Here is a 14,350-nt window from a genome sequence, read left to right as displayed (position 1 = left end):
AGTTCATGGCACCATTGGTATTTCGGTGGAATTAAAAGCAAATTATTCTTTTTATGCAAAGAGAGCATATTCTAATTAGCTTTTTAAGTTATTAAATTTTGCAGACCGCCAAAATGATAACAAGAATGAGCTTTGTAAACATCAGATCCAGCTGGATAACAGGTTTCGCGTATTAGCTCATTTGGAGCAACTAATACTTACAAATTGACCCTATAAACGGAAGGCATTATCATTAACTTAAAAATGATCTCATTTGAGCTTAACATAGATGCTTCGGTCAAGTTTTTTTATTTTCTTTTATGCTTTATTGCCAGTAACTTGAAACAAAAACTGAATAAATGTCCCCGAGAAAATCTAGTGTAGGAATATAGCTTGTAAAAGTCAATGAAATGAGAAGGCTGCTCTCTAGCACAAAGCCAACCAGATGTGAAGCATATCTTCATAGTGTTTTGTTTAGATTTAATAAATAACTAGGTTTCTCAATTTTTTTGGAAATTTTTTATAAGGTTCCTAAATTTTTTTAAAAAAAAAACTGTAAATGAATCCTTGATCTTCTACTGTTTATGTAATTGGATGCTTAGAGTTAGTTTATGGCGGCTTGAAACCCGCAGAAAATAGCATTTTACGGGGTTTAAAAGATCAATGACCTATTTACAATTATTTTTTTCAATTTAGAGACTTGATTAGAAATTCTCGGGATCTAGTGGTGTATTAAACCTTTATGTTTATGAATTGGTGGTCGTTATAGAATAGTAATGGAACTTATTAGTATTGAGATCATCAAATCTAGCACACGGTGATAGCATTTATATAGCTGTAGATTACAAACTGATAAGGGAAGTAACAAACTGCTGAACTAGATAATATCTAATAATTAATACTAATACATAGTAAAATAATAACAAACTGATAAGGGAGAGACTAAGCCAGTACTTGTTGGGTAGCATGAGCAGATATCAGCCTAATGGAAGCCCTTGCCTTTAGCTCATTGATTGTCCCACGTGCCAATGATCATTGATCTGAAAATGGCTGAGCATATATATCTTTGTATCATACATGATGCAGTTTTTGGAAATTTCTAGCTGTTGAGCTAAATTATTATTATTATTATTATTATTATTATTATTATTATTATTATTATTATTATTATTATTATTATTATTATTATTATTACTTGTTGAAAAAGAGACACTATATGTCTTTATTTATATTTTTTTAAAATAAAAAAAAGTTATTGAATAAAGTAGTGACACTAGTTATATTTTAAATCTTTATAAGAGAAATGAAAATAATTATATATATAGAAGGATAATTTAAAATAAAAAAATATGTATGTCTAAAAGAGTAATTATCTTTATTAAAAGTTATAATTATTATGAGTTAGATTGTTTAAGTTTATTTTTTAAAAATAATTGTTTTTTAAATAAAATAAATAATTTTGTGATGTGTATATCTAAATTATTTTTACTTGAAATAAGAATTTTTTTACTTTTTTAAAAAAAAACATATCTACTTATTAAAAAAATACTTAAATAAAATATATTTATTTTAAATTTTTTTTATTTTAAATTTAAACAAACTTATCTTTTATTTTATTATTTTAAAAAAGCCTCAAATCTTTTTCACGGCTATACGAAGTTTATCTATAAGAGGATTAAAAATTATCACATTTGGAAGAAAAGTACAAGTGTCAAGCAATAGTGCATTTGGAGAATGAAAGCCATCCAATTATTATGCTTCTTCTGATAGTAATGACAAGGTTATAATAGAACCACAACCCAACTGCACCTTGACAAACAGGTTTTGGTTTCAAGAACAATGTTTCACGCTACAAAGCAGCCTGGCAAGGCTTCCTGTTGCATGAAGAACACAATTTGGTTGCACACAAAAATCGAGATAGCTTATTGACTACGTTTGGTCAAAAGAAGAAAGCACAACAGCAACAAGCATGGAACAGGTAGCATGTTGGTGACCCTTTGTGTGTGGTAGATTAAGAACACACAATAAATGGTAATTTTTGAGAGTGTAGTGTAATCTTTTTCTGCATGCACATAAAGTTTTATTAAAGAGGTAAATGTTGATGTTTATCTTTTAATTTGAATTTGAAATTCCTTTCTGTTTCCACCAAATTTTAATGTCTTTCTGTTATACATTTTGGTGTTTTTAAGTTTAGAGAATGACAAAATACAACTCAGATGAGATCAATGTTGAGAAATAGAGTTGAAAAATGATGGTTAGAATTGTTCGTTTGTAAATGATATCAAATGTTTCGACTAATAAATAAATATCTAGAAGTAAAATATCATTTTAATTTCCATGGGGATGATACTGGTGGATTCAAGAGTATGTTCATTTCAAAATTTACAATTTTTTTAATTTGTGATATTTTATAATATTGTTAAATTTTTAATGTCTAACTTGAATGTAGGAAGATAGAGTCTATGGTTCTCAGAAATAAACTCTCATTTATAAGTATGACAAAGCCTTACAAAAATGAAAAGTGTATTTTGTTCAATATTTTGGTGTTGATGAGAATGAAGATATATATAGAACCACCCACCACAAGTATAAAATTGTGATTAATCCACTAAGGTTGCATTGGTGAACAATGCAAGTCTTCCTTTTCGATCATCTCTATTTTAATAACTAGGAAAACTCAAGGATGGACGTGAAGTTGCTGTCAAGCGCCTATATGAGAACAACTATAGGAGAGTAGAACAGTTCATGAATAAAATCAAGATTCTCACACGATTGCGCCACACAAATTTAGTGTCTCTTTATGGCTCCACTTCACGTCAAAGCCGTGAACTACTGCTTGTTTAATGGGATTGTGGCCAGTCACCTCCATCATCATCATGGATCAACAAATCATGGCTTTCTGCCATGGCCTATCCAAATGAAAGTTGCCATAAAGACTGCTACTGCTTTAGCCTATCTCCTGACATAATTCACCGTGATGTCAAAACAAACAACATTCTCCTTGACAACAGTTTCTGTGTTGAAGTTGCAGACTTTGGACTATCAAGACTATTCCCCAATGATGTCACCCATGTTTCGACAGCTCCACAAGGAACACCTGGCTATGTTGATCCGGAATATCACCGATGCTACCAGCTCACAAACAAGAGTGATGTGTATAGTTTTGGGGTGGTGCTAATTGAGCTAATATCATCTATACCACCAATTTATCTGACCCGGCATAAGGATGAAATAAACTTGGCAGATCTAGCTATAAGGAAGATTAAAAAAAGTGCAACGGCTGAGCTGGTGGATCCTTTCCTTGGTTTTGAATCAAACAGTGATGTTAAGAGGCAAGTAACTTGTGTAGCAGAATTGGCTTTTCAATGCTTGCAACGGGACAAAGAATTGAGACCCTCCATGGATGAAGTCTTGGAGGTGTTGAGGAGAAGTGAAAGTCCGAAGGATATCGATGAACCTGGGCATGTAGAGGAAGTAAAAGTTCACGGTGAATGTTCATTATCTCCTCCTTCACCAGATCATGATGAGGTTAAATTGTTGAGGAATGTGAAGTTGTTCTCTTTAATTGTTCCAGTTGCTTTAATGATTCAAAAGGAATTGTTGCAGACTAATAATTTTCGCAGTTTAGCCTTGCGCACTAGACACGTAATGAGCAAAAGTGAATTGTCCGACGTGCCAATGTTAGTGGTCAATCGCAAAGCCAAATCTAATATGCTGCTTGTAACTTAATAAACACAAACGTATATAATTTTGGGTTTGGGTTTTCATCAATACTTATTATGAGGTTGTAATTGCACCTAAAATAATCAAAATATCTTATCTTTTACAATCAATCACGAAAATTAATTGGCGAAATTTATTTACATTCTAAAAAATTATTTGAGAAATGATACTAATATATTTTATTTTAGTATTCATTGTTTATATATCATATTGTATTTGGTGAAAATCATATAGGTAAACAATATGCAGATTTTTTTACCGTGTACAATAATGATTATATCAAGTTTAAAAATTATGACTTCATGCACATTATCTTATTCTTCTCCTATTATTATTAAGGTGACTCTAGTGATTATTTATTTATTCACATTTAGTTGTATTTTTTTTTTTGGTATAAAGTTGTATCTTATATATTTTCAAATCAGTGAAATCTTATGGAGTTCAACTAACTGCAAAATGAATGTGCTAAAAACAATGAATGTATAATGAGGTTTGACACTGACATTTGTTTGTGTCTATTTCATTGTTGATAAAATAATTTACACTATATTAGGAGCATGCGTCCTATCTAGTACTGGAAATTTTCAGTAGCAAAGAGATACACACAAACATCTTAACTGGTTAAAAAAAATTATAACCATCCCCTCCTTTTGTGTGTCTCTCTCGTATGGATCCACAAACCTTCATTAAGGCCAGGACTCTACTATTATTTGCTTGTTTGAAACTTCTTATAACATATTGATATATGAACACTCTGGTACGTGGTAGGCTAAACCGAATAATGTAAGACATGAACCTTTCGAAATACTCTAAGAACACAACAATTCTAATCCGTTCAATTGAAACAATCTTTAATAGATGAAACCCATCTCCTACAGTGAAGGCCTTCTACGCATGTGCCACATGAATCTAGTTACAATTAATAAATTGAAAAATTGAAAATAAAACAAAAAAAAATGACAAATGAAGTATCAAGTACATGTAGTGTATGTTTGAAAAAAGTTGGTGAGACTAAAAGTAATTTTCTCAGCGGATTAAAATCTTTGCTCTCACGTTCATTTTGTGTTTCACTGTTAGATTTATTTCGAAATGCGTATCATAATAAAAGTAACGAAAAACAAACATACCCGCAAGCTTTAAGACAAAATTCAAGTTTAGTACTGCAATTGTTGATGACAAAAACTGAACGTGCGAGTTTATCTGTATTATGATCCATCATATTTGCTAGGCCCATCTTTTGTGTACGCGGGCCGAACCCACTGTCCAGGTTAAACCTTTTGTGAATGTTGTCAAAGAAATTGGACTCTCTTACCATGTATTTGACAGAAGAGAAGATGGGAAGAAAGAAAAATAAGAATAACACATCATTTCTTTTTGTTAAAGAAAAAATGAAAGGAAAAGGGAGAGAAAAATTGACTTTTAAAAATAAAATTTATTTTTTTAATTCAAATTTTAAAATTTTGTTTTCTTTCTTATTTTTCTTCCTTTCAACCAAACAGATCATTAGTGTTGCTCCAAGCGAATCTACCTTCATAATGCGCTCAACTTTTTTATTTTAAAATTATTAACAAGTATTTTTGTCTTAAAAGTAATATTTATATTATAATTATACAATTATCTTCAAAGTTAATTTAAAACAAATTAAAATACAGTATTCTTTTACGTTTATATTAGGCACTATTTTATGTGTTTTCTAAAATTTAAATATAACCTACTTAAATAGTATTGTCTTTTGTAAAATATACTTATACTTATCAATATAATAAGATGTGATTGATAGATAACATTGTCTGTTAAATATATAATAATGGATTTGATTTCTAACTTTTATATATGATACCTTGGTTAAAAACATAAAAATAATCATATTAATATAAATTTAATCTAAATGAACCTTTTTTCAAAAATAGATCCCACAATATTAAATAGATATTTAACTCATTTAAAAACATATTTTGGCGGTATTAAATATATAAGGAAATTAAATATTTACCTGTACGGCGTGTGATAAAAAGATAAACCAAAAGATGGGCCGAACTCAGTGCTTATTTTGGTTATATATCTTCTACCCTTATTTTCTTCCTCCTATCCAATTGTGTGTCCATTCGTGTCTATTTTAATCTACACTTCATTGACTTTTTTCCTCACCAATTTTCTTAGTAGTTCCACTTAGTGCCGTCTTTTACGAGTTTAAGAATCGTCAAAATATGTTATACATCTACACCTTCAACGGTGACTTTGAGAACGTTAGAGTAAAAGAACCAAGTCTTCTTTAGTGCCTTTATGTTTCCGGGGTGAAGTATAGACGACTTAAAAAAAGTATGATTCTATTTGTGAAACTTATAAAATTTTCAAAATAGTTTACAGTCACACCTCATAAGCCAAAAACAATTTACATTTTATACTTTATTATTCTGCCAAAAACAATTATTTTGCTCTAACTTGAGCATTTAAAATGCATAATTATTTAAATAAATTATTTATCATAATATTGCGGGTCTTATAATTCTACATAAATTTAAATATTTTACATGAAAATTCACTCTAATATTAAAATTATTTTGTTAAAATTATTAAAATAAATGTTTAACTTAATTTTATGAATCATATAATGTTTGAAAAATATTTTAAATAATATCATGTCATTTGTTTTAGTAGAAAAGAAAGTTAACTAACATTATTTAAAGTTAAATAATTCATGTAAACATTTTCATAAGGTACGTTCTTATCATACAAATTTGAAAAATAAATTTAAACTAAATGAAGACATTAATAATTAAAATGTAAATAAAGCTAGCTAGTTAAATATTCACATGAGTCGAAATATAAAAAAAAATGAGCAAATTAAAAATTGAATAGAAGATTTGCTTTTGCAATTATTTTAGCAAATGATCTTTTACTATTTGATTAAACCATGATTTGGGTTTAAATTCATTATTTTAAAAAATTTAGATGATAATGTTTTGGATTCTGTTTCTACTTTTAAATTTTTTATTCTGAGCATATATGTTCCGTAACAACAAGCATCCTAAACCCTTATGCTGTGACCTCTGTATAATAATTTCTCACTGTCACTACCTCTCCCTCATAAAAGGGAGTTTTGTCTCTTGTTTGGTGCATTGAAATGCATTTTCCTTTGTCAGTTTTTTCTGTCTGAATTCTTGACATTCCTAATGTTCTCCCCTCTCATAAATAAAACACTAATAATATTTTTGTCACAGCTTCTGCTTCTTGTTTCAGCTCAGGATGATGGAAAGTGTTCACCGTCTTTCAACTGTGGATATCTTGGCCTCATTAAGTTTCCTTTCACAACCACAAAGCAACCACACTGCGGCTTATTGGCTATACATGGCTGTGAAGAACACGATCCATACGCTCCCAAAACCGTCAAACTAAGCAATTCAACATCAAGATCTTACACTGTTCTGCAGGTTGAACCTCGTACCATAGGGATCTTAGATGAGAAACAAGATCATTATTTGAAAACCAGAAATTGCACAATCTTCACCGGAGTCAATTTTACTCTTCCTCACACCTCTCCTTTAGCTTCTTTCCACATCAAATATAATATAACTATCTTCAGATGCAATCACTCCCTCAAAATCGTCACCTTTCCCAAATATTTTTATAGATATTCAAACTGTCCTGAATACGATATCTACTATGGCCTTCCAAATACTGAAACTCCTCTGGGCTTCAAGTGGCCCAGCTCTTTGGCACCATGCTCAACCACTCAGCTTGCTGTAGACAAGATATCTACTCGCAATCCCTTTCAATTTCTATCTGGTATTATGATTATTGAAGTACGATTATCTGATGAATGTGAAAGGTGTCTTCTTGATGGAAAAAACCGATGTTTACTTGACAGTAAAGGAAAATTCTATTGCGCCAGAGGTATGCAAATTTTATTTTTATATTTTTGGGTTAAAAACTGTACATGGTCCTGAAACGCATTATTGGACAACAATCTAACTCCAGAATCACATTATTAGCACGGTACACAGAATTAGCCAGTCAAAACGCTCTGCCTTATATATTATAATATGGTCCTGAAACATATCTTCATAGTTTGCTCTAAATTAATGTGTTCCTAAAATTATTCTTGCAGGGAATAAAAATTTGGCGTGGATACTGGGACTAGGTAACGTTCCTGCTTTTCTTATTTGTCAATCTAAGTACCATACATTCCATGTCTGATGTATCTTGTCCCCTGATGTATTTTTCCCCCTCCCTACATTTCATATGAGGACAGTCATACAATCTCAATAAGTCAAACAGTTTCAAATTTTACTTTTGTAAGTAGTTCTTCAAGATAATCTTCAATTCTTAGGATCCCTCCCTCTTTGTTGGTTTCTAGGTATTGGACTCCCAGGAATTATTATAATTGGGCTACTGATTATATGGCACTGCAAACCAAGATATGTGTCTGATTTCTATTCAAATCCATACCCCGAGAGTGCGAGTATCTACTCTGGGGTCCCTGTGTTCACCTTTAAGGATCTTGAAATAGCAACAAAATGTTTTGACAGTTCAAGAGAACTAGGAGAAGGAGGCTTTGGTATTGTTTACTATGGTATGTGTCATACAAACTCCACCTTCTATGGAAATTAAATTAATAACTCAATGTATCTTCACTCTTCCATGCACACAAATAAACCTTTCTTTCATGCCTATTTTAATAACTAGGTAAGCTTCAGGATGGACGAGAAGTTGCTGTCAAACGCCTATATGAGAACAACTACAGGCGAGTAGAGCAGTTCATGAATGAAATCAAGATCCTCATGAACTTGCGCCACACAAATTTAGTGTCTCTTTATGGCTCCACTTCACGTCACAGCCGTGAACTATTGCTTGTGTATGAATACATTTCAAATGGGACTGTGGCCAGTCATCTCCATCACTATGGATCAACAAATACTGGGTTTTTGCCATGGCCTATTCGAATGAAAGTTGCCATAGAGACTGCTACTGCTTTGGCCTATCTCCATGCTTCTGACATAATTCACCGTGATGTCAAAACAAACAACATTCTCCTTGACAACACTTTTTGTGTTAAAGTTGCAGACTTTGGACTGTCAAGACTGTTCCCCAATGATGTCACACACGTTTCCACAGCTCCCCAAGGAACACCTGGCTATGTTGATCCGGAATATCACAGATGCTACCAGCTTACAAACAAGAGTGATGTGTATAGTTTCGGGGTTGTGCTGATTGAGCTAATATCATCTATGCCACCAATTGATCTGACCAGGCATAAGGATGAAATAAACTTGGCAGATCTAGCCATAAGGAAGATTCAAAAAAGTGCACTTGCAGAGCTGGTGAATCCTTCCCTTGGTTATGATTCAAATAGTGATGTTAAAAGGCAAATAACTTCAGTAGCAGAATTGGCTTTTCAGTGTTTGCAACGGGACAGAGAATTGAGACCCTCCATGGATGAAGTCTTGGAGGTGTTGAGGAGAATTGGGAGTCAGAAGGATGATCTAGAGGAAGTAAAAGTTTACGGTGAAGGTCCATTATCACCATCTTTACCAGATCATGACCAAGTATGTTTATAAACATGAAGTTGACGCCTTCGACAAAGGGCAATTTTAATTTGATTTTCATCAAGACTTACTATCAGATTATCTGGACAGGTTGTAATTGTACATAAAAGAATCAAAATATCTTATCATCTTCACCAAAGGGTTACTTTTAATTCTTGTATAATCTTTGTTTTGTGATTTTTTACTCATTAATTTCGTAAATTTAATCTTTTAATTTTTAAAATCAAACAGTTTTTTTTTATTAGTTGTTAGTTGACATTAATATAACATGGTTGATGTGGTGCTTTGCTGAGAGATATATGATTTAGAAAATGGTTAAAGATGATTATCAAATTCTAGGGTCGAACTCGTAGAGTCTTATGAATTTGAGAGTCTATTTACTCCTGGCGAGTCGTGACTAAACTCGTTTTTTGATGAAACGACGGTGCCTTGGGTCGTTTTGGTGTCGAGATTGGGGCAAAAATTAGGAGACCCAAAATAAGGTTCCTATTTCGCGCTCATCTATGTGCCTTCCCAGAGCTCCCACGTCTTTGCAGATCGTCGCGACTCCTCTCAGGCTCTCATTCTCTTCTTCTCTGCACAGTGTTTGTTCTTAAGAATAGTATAAATATAAATACGTAAAATTTAGAAAGCGATTAAAAATATGAGATCTTCATATTTAATTTTAAAAATCATAAAAATTATATAATTTTAAAGGACTTCACAACGACACCACATGAAAGGTAAAAGGACAGTAGACAAGCAATTCATACCAAGGAGGATGTGTGTGGAACACGAAGTCTTTTAATTGTTAGCACGTGTGAATCAGAAATTGAGAATTTTCCTTAGTAACGAATACTATTTTCAGGATATTGTGTTGGGTAAAATCTTCAATCTCATTCACTGTCTGAAGTTAGCAACACATTTAAAAAAAAAACTGTATTTTTTATGAATTATGATTAATTAAAATTTATTATATAAATGAAATCAATTTACTCTTATATTATAATTTTGAATTTTTATCTTAAAAGGTAGGATTTATAGAATTTCTTAAACAAATAAATATTTTAAAGAATTTTTCTTGAACGAAGATGTTTTATTCTAGTCTCATATATATTCAGTATTTTATTTATTTTCGATTTTTATTTCTTTTAAATTTCTTTTTAATTTTAGTTTCTAATTTAATTTGATTCACAATTAGCTGAAACAAATTCTTCATCGATTAATGATACTTTTTAATAAGAATTTCCATTTAAAATTCCTTAACAGATTAATATTTCGCAAAGAAAAATAGTCATGCTTCCTCGAAAATTGACGGATCTTTCAAAGATTCAAGAAGGGTAAGGACATTCATACATTTCATTTTCTTGCAATTTATTACGTGTATTTTTTTTCTAACTTTTTCATCACATCAAATATCATATTTATATTTTTTTTCTCTTTACATATTTTCATTTACTCTCTTCATTTTGGGTCGACCTCTATAATTTGAAAACACGTGTTTTGTGATTAAAGTCATTGGGTCGTGTTTTGTGATTCAAGTCATTGGGTCGGTGACTTTCCAAGTCCCAGACCACGCCCTATTTTATGGTGTGGACTGTGGAACAACTTGCGACCGTGTGACACGCTTGCGGCCAGGAATATTGGTTATATAAATATTGTTGGTTTATCACTTTTTTGTTTGTGTGGTAAATCACAACTTAATCTTCTTTCACAATATCTGACGATGTTTCCCGTTTACATGATCTTTCCGATGATGCTTCTCATTCTCTCTATTGGGAATGGAAATGGGCACAAGGAAGAGTGTCCATTGTGGTTTGATTGTGGAAATCATGGGAGGTTCGAGTGGCCTTTCACCAAGGTAGAACACCAAGACTGTGGCATATGGCCAATCCATGGTTGTGATGATGATCTTATTAATCCAAATTATGTGTTGTTAAAGATTGGACCAAGCTCGATTAAAGTTCAAAAATTTGAGATGCAAAGGTTTGCTACTATTGTTTACTTCACAGATCATCATCTCAGAAATCTCTTGCAATCTGATAGTTGTGAGATCTTTAGCTACAATATTACACTTCCTCCTAGCTCTCCTTTGGGTTACTTTACTATTAACAACAATATAACTTTGTTCAAGTGCAACCGCACCCTCCAAGTTAACACCCCAAAAACTTTCCTCAAAAATACAAGCTGTGGCTATGATATCTTCATGGGCCCTCCACACTCTGATGATGTGTCTCAGGGCTCTCTTGCAGCATGTTCAATGGTTCAGCTTCCCATGAATGGCTTTGCAGTCTCTGCAAACCCATTTGCATTCTTAACTGCGGAGATTAGCGTTCAGTTCCTTCCATCAGATGAGTGCATGCAGTGTCATCATTACAGAGGCCATTGTCACCTTGACAGCCAAAGAAAAGTTAATTGCGCCCAAAGGTATATATCCAATAGCTAACCTTCTAGAATCATTCATGCATACATGATATCTATATTTTAACATTGATATTTGATATTATCCCTTGTTAACATGAACAAGAGATAAAAATGACAGAATCCACAGTCTCACTCTTACCAAATTGAATCTATTTCTTTCTTAATTTACACCAAAAAAATTATTTCCAACTACTCATATTTTAACGGGTCTAATTGAATCTATTTTTTTCGTTACAAATCTATCTAATTAATCCAAGGTAAGTAAAAACATCCTACACCAAATTCATAATGGAAAAAGGAAATTGATCACTTACGTAAAGAAGATATATCAATTGGCAAAATTAATTATCATTAGAGGGGTCTGAAAAAATGCTTTGGATATGAGAATATTAAGAAATATTGTTGTTTATCTCATTGCATTTTAATTCAATCAATTAGTTTATAAGCTTCTAACTTGTAACTTACATTTATAAATTTTTATAGCTTATAAGTTAATTTTACCAAACATGTCTTTGATTTTGTCTTAATTATTTACTCCAAACAACAACTTTTTTCACCTTTAAAATAATGCAGGAAGGGTAAAAGTTCGGCCTGGAAGCTAGGATTGACATTAGGTAATGTACATGATCTCTGATATTCAATTATGTATCATGTGTGCCTCCAAATTTCTTGACACAAAAGTGCATTTTGCATAAAGTATCAGTGCATTTCTTTTACTTAACCCTCTCCTTTCTCCAATTTATATAATATATTTCTTTAATTCACAATATGTTTTAAACCTGTGCGGATCAATTTTTTTTTTGTCAAAATATATACATTGCACGTCATCACTATTGTTTGTTTAATACTTATAACAGATATTTTACCCAAAACTTTTCCATTTTCAAAATTAGCTTTGTTTCAGCTTATCAATTAATTGTTTGAATGAACGAACTACAGCGAGAGGGAGCAAATAAATGAAATAACCTCTAATTTAGTTTATTCTAGTTATTTGATTTTTAAATAAGTGATTAGTTTCTATATATCTTTACAAAATTAATGACTATAAATATCTCAAATTTGCAACAATGGCAGGTTTAGGTGTTGCACCTGCATGGATGATAATTATATTTGGGTTGATCCTCACGTTACGGCGCTGCAAACGGCAATATGGTCTTGCACAAACTCAACTCCAATCAAGAAATACTCGCATTGATCCTTACGAGAAATCCGACTCAATGACGGACAGGATCTTCTTTGGGGTACCCGTCTTTTCTTATAAAGAGCTTCAAGAAGCCACAAACAATTTTGACCACAAAACAAAGCTAGGAGAGGGAGGATTTGGAAGTGTTTACTATGGTCAGTATATAATAATAATAACACTCTTTAAATCTTAATTGATTCACTTTTGAAAGATTTATCAGCAAGCATTGATATATAAAAATCAAAATACAGGAAAACTCCAAGATGGACGGGAAGTTGCAGTGAAACACTTGTTCGAGCACAATTATAAGAGAGTGCAGCAATTTATGAACGAAATTGAGATTCTCACTCACTTACGCCATAGAAACCTCGTGTCCCTCTATGGCTGCACTTCACGTCACAGCCGAGAGTTACTACTCGTGTACGAATATGTCCCAAATGGCACCCTTGCATACCATCTCCATGAAAGGGATGATTCGCTCACGTGGCCCATTCGAATGCAAATTGCAATAGAGACCGCTACTGCATTGGCTTATCTCCACGCTTCCGACATCATTCACCGTGACGTTAAAACCAGCAACATTCTACTCGACAACAATTTTTGGGTTAAGGTGGCAGATTTTGGGCTTTCAAGGCTGCTCCCCAATGACGTAAGTCACGTGTCGACGGCTCCACAAGGGACCCCGGGGTACCTTGACCCAGAGTATTTCCAACACTACCAGTTAACGGATAAGAGTGATGTGTATAGCTTTGGGGTTGTGCTTATTGAGCTAATATCGTCCATGCCAGCGCTTGATGCGGCCAGGGAAATTGATGAAATTAATTTGGCAAATCTTGCAATAAAAAGGATTCAAAATGGTAAGCTTGGTGAGCTGGTGGCCAAATCCCTTGGTTTTGATTCGGACCAAGAAGTTACAAGAACGTTGGCTTCAGTGGCAGAATTGGCCTTTCGGTGTGTGCAGGGGGACCGGCAATTAAGACCTTGCATGGATGAAGTCGTGGAAGCACTCCAGAAAATTCAAAGTGGGAATTATGAGTCTGAGGATGTAGAGAAAGGAGGGATCTGGCACAGTGAAGGAGAGTCAAATTTTTCAGTACACAGGGGACTCGGACTGGGGTCAAGTTAGATTTTTTATCAATAGGAATTAGGAAGCCATTGTTAATTATCTAGAACTTTAATCCACACACAGCGAGTTAGTGTCTTCTTGAAGGAAACTAGTAGTATTTTTCAAGGTTTCTCGCGTGACGTGCATTTTGCGAGAAAATGTTCTTTGGAAAATTTTCCAAGAAAACATAGTGTTCTACACTTTTAACTAGTCAACCGTGGAGAATGTTAAAATAAGCCATAAGAGGTCTCAATTTTTTTATTAATTATAGGTGGATAATGTTACTCTTTAAGCGTATGGTATTATTGTTCCGTGCATATGAAAAATTATATCTCCAAGAGAGATTAATTCCTTAGATTGATTTCAGTTAACCCATAATTTTCCAAGTCGACTGGCGTATCAATTGGTTTA

The 14,350-nt window shown here is 32.7% G+C and overlaps 2 protein-coding genes and 1 pseudogene across 2 annotated transcripts; all 3 read left to right on the top strand.

Moving 5' to 3' along the window:
• Window positions 1–5: 5 nt before the first annotated feature.
• Window positions 6–3,708, top strand: LOC100790758 (LEAF RUST 10 DISEASE-RESISTANCE LOCUS RECEPTOR-LIKE PROTEIN KINASE-like 1.1; annotated as a pseudogene).
• Window positions 3,709–6,755: 3,047 nt separating this feature from the next.
• On the top strand, window positions 6,756–9,376 carry LOC100790240 (LEAF RUST 10 DISEASE-RESISTANCE LOCUS RECEPTOR-LIKE PROTEIN KINASE-like 1.1). The gene is made up of 4 exons (XM_003555202.4): window positions 6,756–7,596; window positions 7,811–7,843; window positions 8,060–8,275; window positions 8,389–9,376. The coding sequence occupies exons 1-4, from the start codon at window positions 6,876–6,878 to the stop codon at window positions 9,258–9,260; spliced, it is 1,842 nt and encodes a 613-aa protein (XP_003555250.1). The 5' UTR covers window positions 6,756–6,875; the 3' UTR covers window positions 9,261–9,376.
• Window positions 9,377–10,915: 1,539 nt separating this feature from the next.
• On the top strand, window positions 10,916–14,224 carry LOC100789695 (LEAF RUST 10 DISEASE-RESISTANCE LOCUS RECEPTOR-LIKE PROTEIN KINASE-like 1.1). The gene is made up of 4 exons (XM_006605866.3): window positions 10,916–11,654; window positions 12,225–12,265; window positions 12,726–12,989; window positions 13,086–14,224. Exons 1-4 carry the CDS (start codon window positions 10,954–10,956, stop codon window positions 13,958–13,960), a joined length of 1,881 nt encoding a protein of 626 aa, XP_006605929.1. The 5' UTR covers window positions 10,916–10,953; the 3' UTR covers window positions 13,961–14,224.
• The last annotated feature ends 126 nt before the right edge of the window (window positions 14,225–14,350 follow it).

Source organism: Glycine max, chromosome 20, assembly GCF_000004515.6.
Source record: "Glycine max cultivar Williams 82 chromosome 20, Glycine_max_v4.0, whole genome shotgun sequence".
Classification (NCBI taxonomy): domain Eukaryota; kingdom Viridiplantae; phylum Streptophyta; class Magnoliopsida; order Fabales; family Fabaceae; genus Glycine; species Glycine max.
This window is presented reverse-complemented; position numbering and strand designations above follow the sequence as displayed.